Source organism: Emericellopsis atlantica (genome assembly GCF_019669845.1).
Source record: "Emericellopsis atlantica unplaced genomic scaffold F5Z01scaffold_10, whole genome shotgun sequence".
In the NCBI taxonomy this organism is placed as follows: domain Eukaryota; kingdom Fungi; phylum Ascomycota; class Sordariomycetes; order Hypocreales; family Bionectriaceae; genus Emericellopsis; species Emericellopsis atlantica.
Window position 1 is genome coordinate 109,055 of NW_025764712.1, and position 17,931 is coordinate 126,985.

At 57.1% G+C, this 17,931-nt stretch overlaps 9 protein-coding genes across 9 annotated transcripts; 5 read left to right on the plus strand and 4 right to left on the minus strand.

The window, feature by feature from the left end:
* Nucleotides 1-372: 372 nt before the first annotated feature.
* On the plus strand, nucleotides 373-2,580 carry F5Z01DRAFT_652434 (SCA7, zinc-binding domain-containing protein). The gene is made up of 4 exons (XM_046263281.1): nucleotides 373-758; nucleotides 814-936; nucleotides 993-1,646; nucleotides 1,703-2,580. Exons 1-4 carry the CDS (start codon nucleotides 755-757, stop codon nucleotides 2,158-2,160), a joined length of 1,239 nt encoding a protein of 412 aa, XP_046119133.1. The 5' UTR covers nucleotides 373-754; the 3' UTR covers nucleotides 2,161-2,580.
* Nucleotides 2,581-3,533: 953 nt separating this feature from the next.
* On the plus strand, nucleotides 3,534-4,632 carry F5Z01DRAFT_38256 (peroxisomal adenine nucleotide transporter 1). Its single transcript, XM_046259427.1, has one exon. It carries the CDS (start codon nucleotides 3,628-3,630, stop codon nucleotides 4,612-4,614), a length of 987 nt encoding a protein of 328 aa, XP_046119134.1. The 5' UTR covers nucleotides 3,534-3,627; the 3' UTR covers nucleotides 4,615-4,632.
* Nucleotides 4,633-4,650: 18 nt separating this feature from the next.
* F5Z01DRAFT_673164 (uncharacterized protein) lies at nucleotides 4,651-5,904 on the minus strand (the record flags this gene model as incomplete). The annotated part of the gene is made up of 3 exons (XM_046264904.1): nucleotides 4,651-5,168; nucleotides 5,244-5,831; nucleotides 5,895-5,904. 3 exons carry the CDS (start codon nucleotides 5,902-5,904, stop codon nucleotides 4,651-4,653), a joined length of 1,116 nt encoding a protein of 371 aa, XP_046119135.1.
* Nucleotides 5,905-5,949: 45 nt separating this feature from the next.
* F5Z01DRAFT_38303 (uncharacterized protein) lies at nucleotides 5,950-7,442 on the plus strand. The gene is made up of 3 exons (XM_046259429.1): nucleotides 5,950-6,330; nucleotides 6,391-6,495; nucleotides 6,560-7,442. Exons 1-3 carry the CDS (start codon nucleotides 6,113-6,115, stop codon nucleotides 7,272-7,274), a joined length of 1,038 nt encoding a protein of 345 aa, XP_046119136.1. The 5' UTR covers nucleotides 5,950-6,112; the 3' UTR covers nucleotides 7,275-7,442.
* Nucleotides 7,443-7,610: 168 nt separating this feature from the next.
* On the minus strand, nucleotides 7,611-8,764 carry F5Z01DRAFT_635501 (protein tyrosine kinase; the record flags this gene model as incomplete). The annotated part of the gene is made up of 2 exons (XM_046262153.1): nucleotides 7,611-8,630; nucleotides 8,696-8,764. 2 exons carry the CDS (start codon nucleotides 8,762-8,764, stop codon nucleotides 7,611-7,613), a joined length of 1,089 nt encoding a protein of 362 aa, XP_046119137.1.
* A 649-nt stretch (nucleotides 8,765-9,413) lies between these two features.
* Nucleotides 9,414-11,465, plus strand: F5Z01DRAFT_635502 (uncharacterized protein; the record flags this gene model as incomplete). Its single annotated transcript, XM_046262154.1, has 4 exons — nucleotides 9,414-9,996; nucleotides 10,053-10,309; nucleotides 10,361-10,502; nucleotides 10,555-11,465. 4 exons carry the CDS (start codon nucleotides 9,414-9,416, stop codon nucleotides 11,463-11,465), a joined length of 1,893 nt encoding a protein of 630 aa, XP_046119138.1.
* A 70-nt stretch (nucleotides 11,466-11,535) lies between these two features.
* F5Z01DRAFT_38201 (uncharacterized protein) lies at nucleotides 11,536-12,435 on the minus strand. The gene is made up of 3 exons (XM_046259425.1): nucleotides 12,370-12,435; nucleotides 12,081-12,306; nucleotides 11,536-12,018 (listed from the first exon to the last, which is right to left on the minus strand). The coding sequence occupies exons 2-3, from the start codon at nucleotides 12,262-12,264 to the stop codon at nucleotides 11,606-11,608; spliced, it is 597 nt and encodes a 198-aa protein (XP_046119139.1). The 5' UTR covers nucleotides 12,265-12,306; nucleotides 12,370-12,435; the 3' UTR covers nucleotides 11,536-11,605.
* Nucleotides 12,436-12,791: 356 nt separating this feature from the next.
* Nucleotides 12,792-14,455, plus strand: F5Z01DRAFT_673169 (tubulin domain-containing protein; the record flags this gene model as incomplete). Its single annotated transcript, XM_046264905.1, has 4 exons — nucleotides 12,792-12,863; nucleotides 12,914-13,119; nucleotides 13,177-14,133; nucleotides 14,191-14,455. 4 exons carry the CDS (start codon nucleotides 12,792-12,794, stop codon nucleotides 14,453-14,455), a joined length of 1,500 nt encoding a protein of 499 aa, XP_046119140.1.
* Nucleotides 14,456-14,926: 471 nt separating this feature from the next.
* F5Z01DRAFT_620611 (Poly(A) polymerase central domain-containing protein) lies at nucleotides 14,927-17,195 on the minus strand (the record flags this gene model as incomplete). Its single annotated transcript, XM_046261148.1, has 6 exons — nucleotides 14,927-14,986; nucleotides 15,034-15,148; nucleotides 15,212-15,332; nucleotides 15,446-16,214; nucleotides 16,267-17,005; nucleotides 17,068-17,195. The coding sequence occupies 6 exons, from the start codon at nucleotides 17,193-17,195 to the stop codon at nucleotides 14,927-14,929; spliced, it is 1,932 nt and encodes a 643-aa protein (XP_046119141.1).
* Nucleotides 17,196-17,931: the final 736 nt, after the last annotated feature.

A 17,931-nucleotide genomic window follows, 5' to 3' on the forward strand; every position in this document is an offset into this window, starting at 1 on the left:
AAGCTTGTACGAGCGAGCGAGCGGACAGGCTGGTTTGTTCCTCTACGTCTTTTGAGCATGCGTTTGGCGTTTGAGGCGTGATTGCTACATATATACTCCGTATATATCCGGGCTTTGTCGATTATTAGGGACTGGACCTTTGCGTCTGAGGAAAGCTACGGTGCATACCTGCACGATGCAGTATATAAAATAAAGCGACATACGAATACTTGTACACTTGTTTATGCTGCCGCTGCGTGAATCCGGCTCCAGTCGTTGTCGTTCAAGTTGTGAATGGAGGTAGAACAATCTTGGATATAATAGTACTAGTACCCAAGGTAGGCGCTATAGCTAGTGGCTGGCAGGTGTCCACAGGGGGCCGCTGCCGCACCGCCAAGCGTTGAAGGTGCCTAAAACATGGGCAGACACAATCGTGGGGTGCCTGGTCAGGCTCCAGTCTGGTCTTCCCAATCCGTCGACGCGCCATCGACTCCAGTGGCCTAGCCCAGTCATCCGCGCCCAGACCCGAACCGACGTCAACTCAGGTTTGTCTGTCCGCTCAATATTAAGACTGCGACGACATCAGCAGCGCGCGCATCGAGCGACTCGCGCCCGCCATCATCCCTATGCACCGAATTGTCCTCATAAAGACTTTACGATTTGATCATTCTTTCATCCTCGACCATTTGCCCCAGGCGAGTCGCTACGACAACGTCAGCGACACGTCTCCTCTCGCTTATCGTCGCACTTGATCCCGCGACAAGCACCAACCATCATGGGTATGCAAGACTATCAAGCCCCTCGCTTGGCTCATCTCCGTTAACGAATCCTCAGCTGGCGACGAGCCGACAAAGGACGCTTCCAAAAAGGACACCAAGTCCGGAACGATCAAACTGAAGAAGGCAGCGCCTAAGCACAAACAACCCGGCAACTGGCGCGACGGCGGCATTATCGATGGTATGTCCTACCTTGTCCCCATATCTGTGACACTCATGCTGACACTCTAACCACAGAAACGAAGAGCAAGGGCTCTCCCGCATCCACAGCTACCTCGCCAGGCCCCGTCGTCAACCAACTCGACGAGAACGCGCGCGAGACGTTCGCCACAGGTCGACCCCTCGAAGATAGTCCCGATTTGCAACAATGCAAGCACTGTAAGAAGAGTGTTCTCAAGACGGCAGCAAAGGCACACATTGCGCAGTGTCTACGCGTGAAGAAGGAAAAGGCACAGCGCAAGAAGGAGGCGCGTGAAGCGAGGGAACGCGCCAAGGAGGCCGCGCGCGAGGAGGAGGCGCGTAAAAACGACGACAATGACGACGACGATGATGACGAGGACGGCGATGGAGACTCCAAAGGGAAGGCTGGGAAGAAAGCCGCCGGCAAGAAACCTGACGAGAAGGGCAAGAAGCGCAAGGCCGACGGGACGTTGGAGGGTCCAAAGTCCAAGAAGAAGAAGGACGAGCCCAAGGCCAAGGCCCCCAAGACCAAAGGTCCAGTCGACGTCGAGCGGCAATGTGGTGTCATCCTGCCCAATGGACAGGCTTGCGCTCGGTCTCTTACCTGTAAGAGCCATAGCATGGGAGCCAAGCGTGCAGTGCCCGGGCGATCACTGCCATACGACATGCTCCTGGCTGCGTACCAGAAGAAGAATCAGGCTAAGCAACAGAGTGAGTGCTGCGACGATCTTGCGTACCTGATACGGCGTCTAACCTTGATATTACAGAGGCTGCACTGGACGCGACAGCTCCTCTAGAGGACGACGACGATGCCGACAATGGGCCCGTAGACTCGGACGAAGAGACTGCCGCGGTCATGGCCAGCTTGGCCAAGTGGAGACCGCAACCTGTCGTGCCCCAGCCCGTCTTCCAACCGATCAGACGACAGTACCAGCACCAGAGGCTGCACGAGCAGCTCGCCGTCGCTACGAATGGAGGGCGGACAAACATCTTTGCCGTCCGAAACTACCAGCGGCCGGCGACGGCCACGATCATCCCCGAGATGCAGATGCTGCCGCAGCCGCCGCCCCCCCCGCCTCTCCAGCAGCAGCAACAATTCCAGCCCATGATGCTCGATGGCGAGGACGCCCCGGGAGAAATGGACATTGGCATGATCAACTTTACCAACCCAACCGGGCCCCCGGTGCCACCGAGCAGGCAGGCTAGCGTTACAAGTCGTGGCTAAGTGGACCAGACTGGCGAATGCAAAGCTAAGCTTGGAGAAAAGAAAGGGAAGCAGCGCTCCGAGGGTTCGACTAGCCGCACGTCCTCCTCTGTCAAGTCCGAGACCTCTACGGAGAGTGTGGTGTCCTCCAAGCGCGAGGAGGACTCACCTGCGCCTGCGCCTGGGTACCCGCCTGAGCTTGGATTACCTCCCGGGACTATGTGGCCTCGGGGATTTGGCGCTCCACCCGAGTTCGAAGCGCCTACTGTGCTGAAGTTCCATCCTGGCGTTGCGATGTGTTCTGGCAGTTACGTTGCTCCGGAGCTTGACTTGCCTTCCGAGCCCGATGCTCCTGCTTTTCTCGACTTACCTCCAGGATTACCTCCAGGATTGGAGGTACCTCCTGAAGTTGGGTCCCCTCCTGGGCTTGGGTTCCCTCCTCCTGGGCTTGGGTTCCCTCCTCCTGGGCTTGGGTTCCCTCCTCCTGGGCTTGGGTTCCCTCCTCCTGGGCTTGGGTTCCCTCCTCCTCCTGAGTTTAGGTTCCCTCCTCCTCCTCCTGGACTTGGGTTCCCTCCTCCCGAGTTTTGGTTCCCTCACCCTCCTGGGCTTGGGTTCTCTTCTCCTCCTCCTGGGCTCGGGCTCCCTCCTCCTCCCGTGCTCGGGTTACCGCCCTGGCTTTGGTCACCTCCTTGGCTTGGATTCTCTCCCGAGCTTGAAGCCTTTCCTGGGCCGGAGACATGAGTTACCTCTCGTGTTACGGGAGCATGAGATTCCACACTCCCCAGAGCAACACAGGGACGAAAACGATGGAACTGCCGAGCCCGCCGCCAAGCACGAGACGGAGCCTTGTTACATGCGCATGGACGCACCGTGTACTCACGAGTTCGAATGAGGGACTTGGGGCCGTCGAGGGGCAGCGCGGGTATTCACAGTCATATACCCCCCTGGGCATGTGCCTCCTTGAGCGCAAAGACCCTGCTCGAATGTGATCGGCACACACACAAGGCAGTGTCTTCGGGGCGGTCACCAGTGCTCATCTGCCGCAATGATCAGAGTGGCATAAGCAGTGTGAAGGAAGAAATGCTTGAAAGGGTTGTAGAGATGATGCCTCGAATGCAGGCCTGATTGTTAGTTGTTGCTGCGTCAAGTGTTTGGATAGGACGCTTCGCAGGCGCGCATGGATTTTGGGCATTGGACCCAATGGGCACACAGAACAGCCAATGTAAAAACAGACTTGGTAGTAGCATACGCTTGTAATGTACAATGCACCTTGTGCTATTCTGATAAATATACATTGCATACTACGTACGATGTTGAAAGGTTAACATGAAGTCGGTTATCTGATTCTGGATTAGCGGCCGATATGACGTCGTGCCTCGGCATTCACATGGGTAACACCGCCCGTCTTCGCCTTCTCGTACATGACGTCCATTATTATAACCTCTTGTCCGAGCATCTCTCCCAAATATCGAGGTCCGGTTTGAAGCCATGTCGCGCGACGCTCTGCTCAATGCCCTCGGGCACGCCTCCAGTGGCTCTGCCGGCACGGCCATCTCCACCGCCGCCCTCTACCCTCTCGACCTCGTCACGACGCGTCTCAAAGCCCAGCGTCACATCAGCAGCAGCAGCCAGGACCACCCGCACTACGATGGCATCATCTCCGCGTTCAAGGACATTACGTCCCGTGAGGGCGCGTCGGCACTGTACAGCGGTCTGGGCACAGATGTGGGCAAATCCGTGGTGGACAGTTTCTTGTTCTTTGGCTTCTATAACTATCTGCGACGCTACAGCCGGCACCCGCCGCGCGCCCTGGAGGAGCTCGCACTGGGGAGTCTGGCGGGCGCCTGCGCCAAGGCCTTCACGACGCCCATGTCGAACGTGGTGGCAAGGAAGCAGACGCAGAGCGAGGAGCGCTCTGTGCGGCAGATCCTGGCGGACATTTACCACGAGGGAGGGCTGCTCAGTCTGTGGTCTGGCTACTCGGCGACGCTGGTGCTCACGCTGAACCCGAGCATCACGTTCTTTGTAAACAGGAGATTAGCCAAGAAAGTGATCCCGGCCCTGGAGGAGGAGGACATTCCCATTGCGTGGGCAGCTTTCTTGCTCGCCGCGTTGAGTAAGGCGACGGCGACGGCGATGACATACCCCTTCCAGACGGGCAAGACGAGACTCCAGCTAGCAGCGGCTTCTGCCGAGGCGACGGATGACGAGAAGGAGAAGAAGAGTGACCGACCTCGAGAGTCGATCGCGGCGCGCCTCCGACGGATCATTGAGGGCACCATATTCGGCGTCATTGTGCGCATCGTCCATCAGGAAGGGCTCAAGGCGCTGTACGATGGACTGTCCGGCGAGCTCCTCAAGAGCTTCTTCAGCCACGGAGCGACCATGTTCACCAAGGGGCTCCTTCACAGGCTGATCATTCGCCTGTGGCTCGTGTACAGCCCACAGATGCGGCGGAGACTACAAAAGAGGTGAGATGGTGATTTGGCGACAGACGGACCCTCCAGCCCTTCACGCCTGGAACGCCACGCCAGCCTTGCGGACATTGCTCGCGCCCTTGGCGGAGAAGCCCGTCCCTTCAGAGCGGAGAGCGACCAGTCCCGTCGGGAGGCTATCCTTGGTAGCCTCGTCGCCCGTAGCCAGCACGGCCACGGGCTCGTCGCACACGAAGCAGGCGAGAACCGAGTCCTCCTCTTTCACGGGCTTGCCCTTGGGCGGGATGAGGAAGGTCTGCACACACTTTTCGCAGAGTACGTGGCCGCAGTGCTTGGCCATGATGGGCGCGGAGGCGTTGGTCAACGCTTTGCGACACGAGGGGCACGACCTGCGCTTGTCCTTGGTCGAGTCGTCCATCAGCTCTTCAAACTTGATCGTGATGAGCTTCTGCATGGATAAGGGATGTGGGTTCTCGGCTTGCGACGAGGGGCATGTCGGTGTCGACTTGTGCTTCTTGGTCGCCGGGCCGAGCTTGGAGTCCCTGATGTCGGGCGTGAGGGATGGGGTCCAGAAGGATGGGAGGGAGGGTTTGGCTGCCTACTCAGTCAGAGTGTACGTTAGCATGTGTGACTTGTTGTGAAGAAATGAAATGCCACAATGTGAAGAACTTGCCTTTTCGTCGTCAATCGCTTTCCGAGCTTTCGCCCTGTCCTGCTTCGCCGTACGCTCGACGTCTTCGTCGTCCAAGGTGAATTTGCGCTTTGCTCCGTTGGCAGATTCCGCATCCCCCTCATTCTTGTTTGTAGATTGTGACCCATTCTCCGGTTTCCACTCAATGGTCTTGGTCTTTGAGGTCGGTATCGTGGTCGTGGGAACCTCGACGGGTGCCTTGATCTGCCCTTGCACCGAGAGACCAGCCTGCGTCCTCTCAAAGTCCCTGACAGCCCTCTCCTTTTCCTCCTCCTCCATCAGCGCCGCCCGTCGCTTGTCTTCTTCTTCCTGCTCCGCTCGAGCCTTCTCGGCACGCTTTAGCTCCTTCTTCTGCGCGAGGATGTTCGCCAATGCGCACTCGCGACAGAAGACATCGCCGCGCGAACAGGCGACCGGGTCGCGCGCGAGCTCAAGACAGAGGCTGCATGATCCAAAGGGGAGGAAAGAGTCGCGGGTCAGACGTGCGCTTGTCGACGTGTTCCAATGGGCGTGGGCGACGGCTCGTTCGTGGGCGGTGAAGATGGAGCGAGCAGTGTTCCGCTTGCCTGTTTTGTCAGTTTAAGTCCCACACTAGACACCAGAAAGGCTGTCTTTGCAGACGTACGTACTGTGTGACATTTTGGCAAGGAACGAGCTGCTGCGGGCGTTGTGCGTATGAAGAGCCTGTTGATGGAGAGAGAGACTGGAGAGCCGTGACGTCGGGGAGAAAATCCACGTGGGGCTGACGGCCAAGATCGGCTGTCGCGAAGCACCTACAAAAAAAACGCGCCAGGGATCATCATCAGTTTCACATGTCCTCTTCTCACGTGTATACTATGTCAATGTCATGTCTGGGACGGCGGCTCCTACACGCCCCAGCCTCTCATGGCGACTCGGCTCCCTGGCGGTGGTGAGCTCTGTGAGCGCCCTGGCGAGAGGCTTTCTCTATGGGTTCAACAGCGTGGAGGTCACGGGGCTGAACAACCTCCTGGGCGTGCTCGACCGGCGGAAACTCCCTGGCGGACGGGAGAGGGGGCTATTGACGGTCTGCAATCATGTTGGCGTGTGAGTTTGACAGTCGACTCGTTCGCCACGCTTTCAACACTAACGAAGATATCTATCTAGACTCGATGATCCGGTCATCTGGGGCATCCTCCCCATGCGCTATGCGCTCGACGTCGAGAACATGCGCTGGAGTCTAGGTGCCCACGACATATGCTTCAAGAACGCGTACGCCCCCCCCCCCTCGTCTGCCTCTGGCTATTCTCAGTACATCGTGCTAATGGTCATCCAGCGCAGTTTCAAAGTTCTTCAGTCTGGGCCAAGTCCTGCCCACGCATCGATACTGGCACTCCTCACACGGCGGGCCCCATCAGCCCACCATCAGTCAGGCCCTCAAGCTTCTCACCAGGCCTTCGCCCACAGACGGCCCTGAATCACCGACATACTCGACCAACGGTAAAGACTCGTTCCTCGCGCCCGCAGCGTACTCGGCCTACCGCAACGCCTGGGTGCACGTCTTCCCCGAGGCGTGCTGCCACCAGAATCCAGAGAGCACGTTACGGTACTTCAAATGGGGCGTCTCACGCCTCATCCTCGAGTCCGACCCAGCGCCCGAGTTCGTCCCCATGTTCGTGCACGGCACGCAGCTCATCATGCCCGAGGACAGGGGCTGGCCACGCTTCCTGCCCCGAATCGGCAACAAGATCCGCTTCATCATTGGCGAGCCGACGGACGTGGACAGGCTGTTTGGTGAGCAGAGACGGAGGTGGAGGAAGCTCGTCGCCAATAGCGACCCGGACACGCTGCGCGACAGCCACGAGGCATCGCAGCTGAGGAGAGAGGTCGCCAAGGGCGTGCGCGACGAGGTGGGCAAATTAAGAGAGAAGCTGGGCCTGGCGCCCGAGCAGGACGAGACGGCGGCCCTGGCGGAGACGTGGTCCAAGGAGCCCAACAAGCGTAAATTCAAGAGCCCTGTGGACGGGAGCCTGACCAACAGGAATATGTAACAACAGCATGATTTCAAGCGAAGGAATCGGTATTAAGAGCTCAGTAGTATATCCCCCACAGCTGTATTCTTCTCGCCAGAGCAATGTCACAGCACAGGGAACAATCCATATCATCTCCTATCCCAATTGTCCCCTTCGAAAGTAGTGTGCCATAATAAAACTCTGCCTATCCGTCTAGTCAATCCATAGAGCCAACGCCGTGCAATTCCGCAACGCAAAATCAGTGTATAAACGAAGAATGTATGATGCATAATAATCGTAGCGCGCATGGGCAGCGTAATAAGAAGCCCCAACATATCAATCCATCGGCGCCGGCGGCGGGTACGGGTTGCTCCCCTAGTAACTACCGTCATACCCCTGGGCAGGCACTCCTTGGTAGGCACGGGCCTGAGCCTGCGCTTGCGCCTGTGCCTGGGCCTGGGCCTGCATTTGCTGCTGCTGCTGTTGGTGCATGTGATGTGCTTGCTGTTGCTGGTGGTGATGCTGCTGTTGCTGGTGGTGGTGGTGCTGCTGTTGCTGTTGCTGTTGCTGGTGCATCACCAAGTCGCTGAACCACGGGTGCTGCAGAGCGTCGTGGGCGCTGATGCGCAACTCGGGCCGCAGCTGGAGCATGCGCTGGAGAAGGTCGATGCCGGTCGGGTCGATGGTGGCGAGGATCTGGCGCAGGTCCTGGGTGGCGTACATTTGCATGTTCGGCTTGTACTCGGGCAGCTGGGTGATGCCGGGCCACGTGCGCTCGGTAGGGGTGCCCATGATGCGGAAGATGCGCGTGATCTGGTCCTCGTTGGTCGTGCCCGGGAACAGCGGCCGGCCCGTGTACATCTCGGCCATGATGCATCCTGCCGACCAGATGTCGATGCTCGTGTTGTACGTCCTCGAGCCGAGGAGCACGTCGGGCGCGCGGTACCAGAGCGTGACAACCTCGTTCGAGAAGGTGTTGACGGGGATGCCAAAGGCGCGTGCGAGACCAAAGTCGCCGAGTTTCAAGACGCCCTTGCTGGTGATGAGCAGGTTCTGCGGCTTCAGATCTCGGTGGAGGACTCGGTTCTGGTGGCAAAAGTCAATGCCCTTGAGTAGCTGGTACATGAAGGACTTGATGGTGTGCGGCTTCAGGGCGCCTCGGTCGCCCTGTGTGTCCATGTAGCGCTTCAGGTCCCCGTCCATGTACTCGAAGACGAGCATCAACTTGTTCTCGGTGTGGATGACATCGTGGAGGCCGACAATGTTCTCGTGCTTGAGCTCCTTCATCAGGGAGATCTCGCGGATGGCGGTCGAGGGGGTGCCTTCTTCGGAGTCGAGGTGGATTTCTTTCAACGCAACGAGCTCGCCCGTCTGGCGATTGCGACCTTTGAAGACCTGGGTAGGGACAGAGTCAGCGGGCTTTCCAAGCCACGGCGTCCGCCAGGATACCGTCCACGAACCGTTGCATATGTTCCCTCTCCCAGTTTCTCCAGTTGCTGGAACGAGCTGGGGTGTCTTTTGCCGTCCATGATGCCGGCGGTTTGTGTGTGAGGTGGGAAGCAATGAGCGACGAGGCGGCGTGGGATCGAAGAGTGGCAAGTCGACTGGTCCAGGAAGAGAGCGGATAATTAGATAATATCTATGCTCGCAAAGACACTCAATGTCCAAGATACTACAAGTAGTTGCAGCACTCCCTTCTGCGCGCCTTTTGATTCAAAGTGACTCACGAAATCTTCCGTCAAGGGTCTAACTTCCAACCATCGGGCAGGGCCCTTCGGAAGTTCAAAGGACGACTGGACTGGACTGGACTGGGCTGCAGAGCAGAATCGCCCAATCACGCGGATGCCCCGCCACATGCGCTGGACATGTAGACGCTAGCAGAGCAACACGCTTAAGACCGACAGCATGTGCTAGGGAGGACATCAGCGCCCCACCGCGGGGAAGCTGCTGGTCCAGGGTGGTCACCCTCCACCCTCCGAGTCCGTATCATTCGGCCTTTATCAGCCCAAGCCAAGACTGGACCTGCGCGTCACGCAACACATCCAGCTTATCGTCGCTGTTGATTCACGATAGCCTCAGCCATAGGAATCTCTTCCTCGAGCCGTCATCACCAGAAATTTGGTCCCCTTTCTTCCATGTAGGCACCTTTCTACGCCCGCTTCATGACCGCCCTCCGCCATGCGCCCAACTCCAGGCATGGCGAACCGACGCGAGGGAGGCGGCGACAGTGAGGAGGAGGCGCTGCTTGCGACACCCACCGCCAATCTAGCATGCTTCATCACCACAGAGGCCGCCCTTGATGCTGCCGAGGATGATTCAGGCCCCTCGCCCTTTCAGTCCACCTACACTCGACGAAAGGCGAGTTTCGAGTCGCCTACCCACGCCTCCCGAAGCCGGTGGCCCTCCCCCACACCTACAGGTGATAGCATCGCCTCGCTGTCCTCGTCGGCTTTGGATACCGAGTATGAGGGCATCACGACACAGGATCAGTCGCCCATGGTGGCGGCCTCAGCGTTAGCAGCCATGTCGGAGGCTCCGTCCATTATCAGCGATGTTTCCTCCCGGAGGCAGTCTGTCGAGGAGCTACCACGCCCCGTCCTCGATGAGGAGTCGTCTTTCGCGCCAAGTCCCACAGCCTTCTCGGGCCACCATCGCGCTCCCCAGCTCATCATGCCTAGTCTATCCGTGCCGCAACGTAGGCCATTCTCAGAGGCGGGGAGATCAGTCGGCAAGCTCAAGCTTCTGGTGGCGGGGCAACCTGGTGCGCATTCACTCACACATGACGACCCGTCATGCCAGACTCTGACTTGGTGATAGGTATCGGAAAGACGTCCCTTGTCCAGGCTATTGCGCATTCTTGCGAGCACATTGTGCACATGAATCCGGTGGCTTCAGCAGCCGACGACACCTTCAGTGAGATATGGGCCAGTACAAGGCCACGACCATGGTGGCAGGCCGACCCTTCCTCTCTAGCTCCGTCTCGCAAGAGGCGACGATCGTCCGCTACTGCGAGTGAGGTTCTCGACCGAAACATCTGCTTCGTCGTCAAGTCTGCCTTCCACAAGTCCCATTCGGTACGTGAGGCCTCTGTAATAGACCATCGATCGTGCTGACATGTAGTGCAGCACATGGCCGAGGCGGAATACGCGGATGCGCATGTAGCACCACTACTGGAGAAGACAATCAGCGATTCGGATATGTCGACGCTGCTGTCGACCGGTGGCGAGTCTAATGTTGATGCGGTCCTGTATCTGATCGCTCACACAGGTCAGTACTACCTACTTGACGGGCCTGTTTCATGCGACTAACACCCACTTAGGCCTCGAAGTTCGTGACATTGAATGCATAACGTCCTTGCAACAGAAGACCAACGTCATTCCTCTGCTCGCGCGAGCCGACGAACTCGATGACGATGCGATCTCGGCGGCCAAGAACCTGATCTGCCAGCAGATCCAGGAGCAAGGATTAGACTGCTTCTCCTTCTGCAGCCCTGAGAATGCTATGGACAACATCCCCATCTTCGCCGTGTCCAGCGCAACCAGGGTGGATCACAGCATGATGGATGCAAGCGTCCTCATGAGCTCCGGGTATATTCAACCTCTGGTCCCCACGGACTTAGAGGCCCTTGTGCAGAATATCTTCACAGCCGAGGGATGCGCATGGCTTCGTCACAGCACCGCTGCGAAGTGTGTCCGATGGCGCAGAGAACGGATGCAGAATGCAGGCCTGCGCATGGCCCTCACCCACCGCGATCCGTCGAGGTGCGCAATCAGTCCTGTTCTCACGGTCAACCCCTTCGCCCGGCGGTACTGGGATAGAGTCGAGGTATCGAACTGGGCGCAGGGCTTGCGTCATAGCCTCGAGGCGGAGAGGCACCACCGAGCTGTCGCGCAGCAGCTGCTCGAGGATATCTCCAAGCGATCTGTCCGACCGAGGAACAACATGGTGGCAAGGCCCAAGGACAAGGTCGCGCGGCAGAGGGCGAGGGACCCGGCTGAGCTCGTCCACCAAGACCCCCTTGGTCTCCTGGACTTTGTGAGTCAGGCTAGGAAGAGTTGGCGCACGACTACAGAGCTGCTGAGCGCACTCTGCGTGCTCGGTTGCGGAGTAGCCTGTGTGATCGGCCCGCGATGGTGGTCAGGTCACCGGACAGCACCTATCCCAATGGCTGGCGATGCTTTGGGGTGGTCGTGGGTTGAGGCATATGGGTGGCGTATCGGCCTAGTTTGAAAGGAATCTCCTCTCGTTATTTATGTTCCATCGAATACCAATTTTCTTCTTCCTCATTATTCCACAAGGGCAACTAATTTGTCCGGCGCAATCTGGGTATCAAATAATAGCGTACATACAATCTAAGTTACAGGGATATGCTAATTCTTTGTCAACGCTTCCAGCACCTCGTCGAGGTTCGGCATGTCGTCCGCCGACTTGTCGACGTGCGCGTATACCACTTTGCCAAACCGGTTGATCGCAAAGGCACCGCCCGTCTGCCAGCGGCTGCCGCTCTCCGTAGGTCGGTTCCAGATCCCCTCGCCCGTGCCGAGCTTGTACACAGACCAGAGCACAGAAGGGCCCATGGTCGCCCACGCACTGCTCGGGCCCAGCCCCCACTGGGCGTAGAGATCGCGGTCCTCATCCACGACCACCTCTACATTCCACGTGCCGCCCACCTGGGGCACCCAGCGCTCGGTAGCCTCCTCCGAGGAGTGGGATACAGCGATGCACTGAATGTCCTTGTGGGCATCCGAGAGTGCCGTCAGCGCTTTGAATGTCTTCTCGGCGACTGGAGCGTAGTACGTCAACTCGTGTGACTGGTTCACGATTGCAATGACAAGAGAAACTCACAAGGACAGCCACAATGACGGAGAAAGACCACAATCGTCAACTTGCCGGTGGGGAGGCTCAGTTTCGATGAAGATGGGGCGTAGTCGTTCACTTGTGGAGCGGGCTTGACGTCCTTGGGTGGCAGCCACCTCAAGGAGTGAAGCTCGCCGCCGCCCTGGGGCGCTGACTGCGAGGGTCCGGACATGTTTGATATTTCCAGGCAGTTTGCTGATGGAACGAACTATCCCTGAACAATGATGTTGGTGACGACTGTCGAATGTCAGGGAGAAGTGGGGATGAGCTCACTCACGGATGTGGAAGTATACAAGGGTCCCTCTCTGCAACTACACGCATGAATTAGGTTGGCGAAACTGCTGATCACGACTCTGAAGCCATTCCAAAATACTTGGCCTGCCCGGATAGTAGCTACCATACCATTGAAATGAATAGATGTTTCTTATAACTCACGCGACTCTCTCATGCCATGACGATGCTAACGAAAGTGGATGTGGCGGTTGACGTTGACCAGGGTTCGAATGACATTCGCACATCTGACAATTTGCATCCACCCTACCCTGCAGCAGCTCACAAACTCGCCTCACACAGACTGCATGGGCAAACTGACCCTATCTCAAGACTCCTTCATCAAGCAAACGTCTCTGTTGCAAAGACAATATTTTACGATAGTAGCTCTGTCCCATCGCGGGGGGCTTCCTGTGCAGTAAATCAACCATGAAGGAAATTATCACCCTCCAGCTGGGTAACCTCAGCAACTACGCTGCCACACACTTCTGGAACGCCCAGGTACGAGCCCTCACTGGCAAAATGCACGCATGACCTGACCATTGTACCAGGAATCGTATTTCACATATTCAGGGCAAGATGAGTCGCCCATAGACCACAACGTGCACTGGCGCCCGGGCGTTGGGGCAGATGGCAGCGAAACTTTTCTTCCGCGGACAGTCATCTACGATTTGAAAGGAGGCTTCGGCTCCCTAAGGAAGATCAACGCCCTGTACGAGGCCGGGTCGGCATCAGACCATGCAGCGTCATCCTTGTGGTACGCACCGACCGCGGCACAGCACACTCGAGCTTGACACTGACGAGCGTAACGCAGGTCAGGGCAGTCCGTCGTCCAGAAGCAGCAACCCATCGAGCAATCAGAATACCAGAAGAACCTCGACGCGGGAGCCGACACGTCACAGCTAACACAGAATAAGGTCCGCTACTGGTCCGACTTCTCGCGCATCTACTACCACCCAAAGTCCCTGGTCCAGCTCTACGACTATGAGCTCAACTCCTCGATCAGGCCCTTTGAGCGCTACGCGGCTGGCACCGAGCTGTTCGACTCGCTGGACAAGGAGCACGACATTGTGGACCGGGACATGCGTCCCTTTGTAGAAGAGTGCGATCGCATGCAAGGTATCCAGGCGCTCGCCACGCTGGACGATGCCTGGGGTGGCTTCTCCACAAAGTACCTCGAGGCGCTGCGCGACGAGTATCCAAAGACGTGTATATGGCTCTGGGGCCTGCAGAGTCCCATGCTGGACACGCCCAGGGAGAAGCGCCAGCTGCGCATGAGCAATGTCGCGCAGACGTTGGCCAGTACCTGCGCGTCCGCCTCCATGGTCGTGCCGCTGTCCATCCCCGAGAGTGGTCTGCCGCAGGGCGTGCACATTGATCCACGGTCTCCCTGGAGTACGGGTGCCGCGTTCGCGACGGCCATCGAGACGGCCACCATGGAGTCACGCCTGACGGGGAGAAACGACGCCGCACAGAACTCACTGTGGGACATTGTCGAAACGCTGAACGCGGGCGGCAATCAGAACATGGCCAAGCTGCGTATGCGGGTCGCTTCGTCGGTGGCAGACTTGGAGAAGAGTGACTCTGACATGGACATGTTTGGCGTGGGACAGCTGTGCAAGGGGATGTCGTCGACGCAGAAAACCGGTAGAAGCCGCGTCTTTGGACAATTGAGTACGCACAGGGGGGCAGCACCAGACGAGGACGTGGTCAAGGGCGAAGACGAGGATCCTCGTGCTCGCAGACTGGTTGGAGATCCCGTCTACCGAAGGTATGCTTGACTTGCGCCATGGACTCTGGTTAAGAGATGCTTACTGACTGCACAAAGGTTCGATACGCCACTGAAGTTTCCCATGCTTGATAGCTTCCCTGGAATATGGCCAGGAGCAGGTAAAGAGACTGCGGTGGACGTACAGACTGTCCTTTCCACAGAGACTTCAATCGGCCCCCCCATCAAGACCTTGAAGTCGCTGTCCGCCTGGTCTATACCGCTAGACGAGCGTGAGACGGTCGCCAACGGTCTTTCTGAGATTGCAGACGCCTATCAAGACGACTGGTCAAGCGGGAGTGACGAGGACGATGACGACGCATAAGAGTCATGATCGAGATCAGCAGGGCTCCGCGGCCCCAACATCCTTGTATTGATCTACCAAAAGAGATATCTAAATACAAGAGCTGGCCTCAAAAGGCTCGGGGGGCGCTCAGGAGGCCATGATTTATTACCATTATCTGCTTCTGTGCGCTGTGCGCTGTGCCCAGCGCGAAGCACTTGCCTCCACGGTGGTTCGGGGGCGTCTACCTGTAGACTGTCGTGCGACTGACTAGCCCTGCCCTTCAGGCGCATGTCGTCGGTTTGGGTTGTCCACTTTTTTTTTGTGTGCAAAGATATTGTTCGCCTTTGATGATAAAGTTGCGTGCTACATGTCAGTCAACGTCGCGAGGGGGTAAAGATCCTCGCCCGGCTGCGGTACACGAGTAAGCTGCTTGAAGTTCAATAGCCAAGTAAAGAGATGCGCAAGTTTGTAACCAAATCTGGAGAGAGACCTCCATGGTTTGTTGGCCCTTCAGCCCGCTGCCGTGAGCGAGGACTGTTGCCTTTTGGCGGGAGGCGGTTGAGAGTGCTCCTGGCCCCTGTCAGCAATGTCTCCTCCATTCTTGGAGAGCTACTCACCTCCGTGGCCTCGCGTTTGACGCCACCAGGGGCGCTTTTAGCAGCCCCGGCTTTCTTGCCCTTCTTGGCAGGCTTCTTCTCGCCTGGCTCAAAAACGTCGTCGGGGAGGTCAAAGCTGTGGAATATGTGAGCAAGCTGCAACTGTACATACTCGGTGAGGCGGGCAACATGAACTCACTTCCGGCAATGCTTGACCGAGACCGTCGACAGGTCTTGCAGGTCCTCGGTGTATTTCGGCCAACTCTCACACAGGCGACGGAACTCGTTAGTTTCGTATGCGAGATCCAGTTGCTTGGCATCTGAGACAATGTTAGCAAAACGCATCGAAGTTTACCGGAGTACGGCAAGGTTCGAGAAACCAAGGACCCATGAATTCATGCGACGGCTGAGCTTCTGTTCAGTTGTTGCTCACCTTTTGCAAGCTCGAGTCCGATGTAGTGCGTCATGGTGTACACGTCCAGAGGTCGGTCGGGTCGAGGTTCGACTTTGACGGCGGGTGTTGGAGTGGCAGTTTCAGTCTCTTGCCCGTTTGCCATTTCCGGTTCAGCCGTTGCTGTCTGGGCGGGCGCATCGTCGTTTGTCCCATGATCATTGTTCTCCTCCTTCTTGACCGCCCCGTTGAGTTGGGCATCCGCCTTTATAGCAGCGGCTTCTCCGTTCGTGACCGAGGCACTGTCCTTTGTGGGCGCCCCATCCTCGCCAACGGCCTGCTGGGCAGGTTCTTCGGGAGGGTTCTCCGGCTCATCGGGACCTGCGACGTAGTCCAGGCAATTGTCTTGCACTTGCTCAATCTCCTCGTATGAACGGCACTTGTGGCGACGCTCATAGCCCTTGACAAAGGCGTGGGCCAGTTGGATGTACCGGTGGACCTCTAACTTCTGCACGAGCATACGAACCTTGGATTCTACCAATCCTGACCATAGCTTGTGCGCTTCCTTGTTCTTGCTAGTGGCTATGACGCAAATGTAGTGTTTGTAGCCTTGTGTGAAGAAGGTATGCTTGTCAAAGAGTGTTTTCCAATCCTCTTTCTTCGTCATGATCTTCTCAGTGAGCTCAAACCCGCGTTCAAGCTCACGTTGGATGACGGCCTTTGATGAGTGTGTGACGTTGAAAGTGGCACACATGGAAGGGTACGCCGGGGTGATAATTGGCATCAAGTGTTTCCTGTCGCCAAAGTTTTTCTAGGCAGCTGTCAGTACTAGAACGAGAGAGAATGGTCAAAGGCGGTCATACCTCTGGATTCCAAATCCGCACAGGAAGAGGGCCGTCCTCGATGTCCTTCAAAAGACACGGTTTCGGCCATGGCCATCTGCTCACAACGACAAAGAATCTGTTCACAACTACAGCAGCAGTCGCTCTGGGATAGAGTTGGCAGATACGCGCGACAAGCATAGCCCACGCAACACCTCCCGGGAAACCCATGATATTTGCGTACACTGCTCTACGCTGAGCCCAGAGTTTGATTGCTCGCAGGGCAGTACGGAACGTACTCAGCTCAGGGACCAGGTCGAGGATCTCATCTGTGACGCGCGTGCCGTTGACGGAGCGCAGTTCCTGCTCGTCCAGACCCCGAAGAATCGACGAGTCCTTCAGGTTGAGATCGGGTGATAGTTGTTTCTGCATGATCCTCGAGAAGATCAAGTCGATACTGATGCCAGAATACTCGAACTTGATGATTGGCACAAATGCACCCTCCACCGGCGTCAGACCTGTGATGGCTCCCTCGGGGGCCATCTCTAGGAGCAAACTTGGGAAGTGCTTAAAGTAGTCCTCGCGATTCACATATCTCGGCGCCACGACGAGTGTGTCAATGTCGGAACCAGGACCGTACACCTTGAGGCGGTAACTGCCGTACGTGAAGACTCGACCGATGGCATTGCGGATAAGGAGTTCGTTTTCGGGATCCTTCTCTCGCGCGACTCGCTTGACGAATTCGTTGCATATGCTCTCGAGACTGCTCAAAACTTGTTCCCTGTATAGCAGACGAATGGTTAGCAATGTCGACACTGATGCGCGCGTGGATGGCAGGCTTACCTCTTGTTTGTTTCGGCTGGGCTTTCGAATGTCTTTTGACGCTTGAGCTCCTCGAGCAACGCCGCCGTGCGATCGAGCTCTTCCCTCGTCGGAAGGTCAGACTTGATCGGCGGCGTGACGCCAAGCATGCGCGCTGGAGCACTCATCTTCCCAGGGTGCTGCTCTTGGAAGAGACGATGTGGCCTGTAGGTGTGGGCAACGTAGCGACGAAGGGTATCGTATCAACCGTGCTCAAGAACCGCGCTGGGTTGTGGAAAATGTTCCACGTCAACGCATGAGTGCTGCGTCGCGTCGATCAAGTCCACCGCTTCTGTCGGGGGCGCAGACGGACCTGATCGGTCGTGCTGAGGATATTCGGACGGTGTGGGCTAAAGAAAATCAGACCTGCGCCAGCAGATCATCAATGAAGAGAGTACGGATAGGCGCTACTAAAATGCAAGATGTTTCAATGACCGCGACCGGGGAAGCGAGGTACGTCGCTGCACGACAAGCCACAAGCCACAGGCCACTAAGCTTCAGCTAGGCGGGGCTGGTGCGAAATTTGCTTCTGTAGGAGAACCGGTAGTCTTAGCAAGCAGTTTAATACTTGGGGTACAGAATGGCCGTCCTGTAACATATGTATTCTAAACTAGACTGACGGAGGGCATCTCTTACAGATACATTCAATAGCAGTGCCTTGGATTTAAAGCTGACTCACCAAAAAGGCATCGCCTGGTCACGGAGTGGTGTCACGAGATGGGTGTCAATGAATGCCCGTTTCAAACTTTACACCACCTCACTAACTTTTTCCGGACAAGCGCAAACCCTGACAAGGCCCCTCCATTGGGAGCCCTGGACTGCCACTGGCTGCAGCGGTGCGGCGAC

Excerpts from the sequence above, each read along its gene's own strand:
- F5Z01DRAFT_652434 (XM_046263281.1), top strand. Across the intron at positions 937-992 it reads CGACGGCGGCATTATCGATG|AAACGAAGAGCAAGGGCTCT; the intron begins GTATGTCCTACC and ends CTCTAACCACAG. Across the intron at positions 1,647-1,702 it reads GAATCAGGCTAAGCAACAGA|AGGCTGCACTGGACGCGACA; the intron begins GTGAGTGCTGCG and ends TTGATATTACAG.
- F5Z01DRAFT_38256 (XM_046259427.1), top strand. The coding sequence starts at position 3,628 with ATGTCGCGCGACGCTCTGCTCAATGCCCTCGGGCACGCCTCCAGTGGC.
- F5Z01DRAFT_38303 (XM_046259429.1), top strand. The coding sequence starts at position 6,113 with ATGTCTGGGACGGCGGCTCCTACACGCCCCAGCCTCTCATGGCGACTC. Across the intron at positions 6,331-6,390 it reads GTCTGCAATCATGTTGGCGT|ACTCGATGATCCGGTCATCT; the intron begins GTGAGTTTGACA and ends ATATCTATCTAG. Across the intron at positions 6,496-6,559 it reads GACATATGCTTCAAGAACGC|CGCAGTTTCAAAGTTCTTCA; the intron begins GTACGCCCCCCC and ends ATGGTCATCCAG.
- F5Z01DRAFT_38201 (XM_046259425.1), bottom strand. The coding sequence starts at position 12,264 with ATGTCCGGACCCTCGCAGTCAGCGCCCCAGGGCGGCGGCGAGCTTCAC. Across the intron at positions 12,019-12,080 it reads CCGTCATTGTGGCTGTCCTT|TCGCCGAGAAGACATTCAAA; the intron begins GTGAGTTTCTCT and ends ACTACGCTCCAG.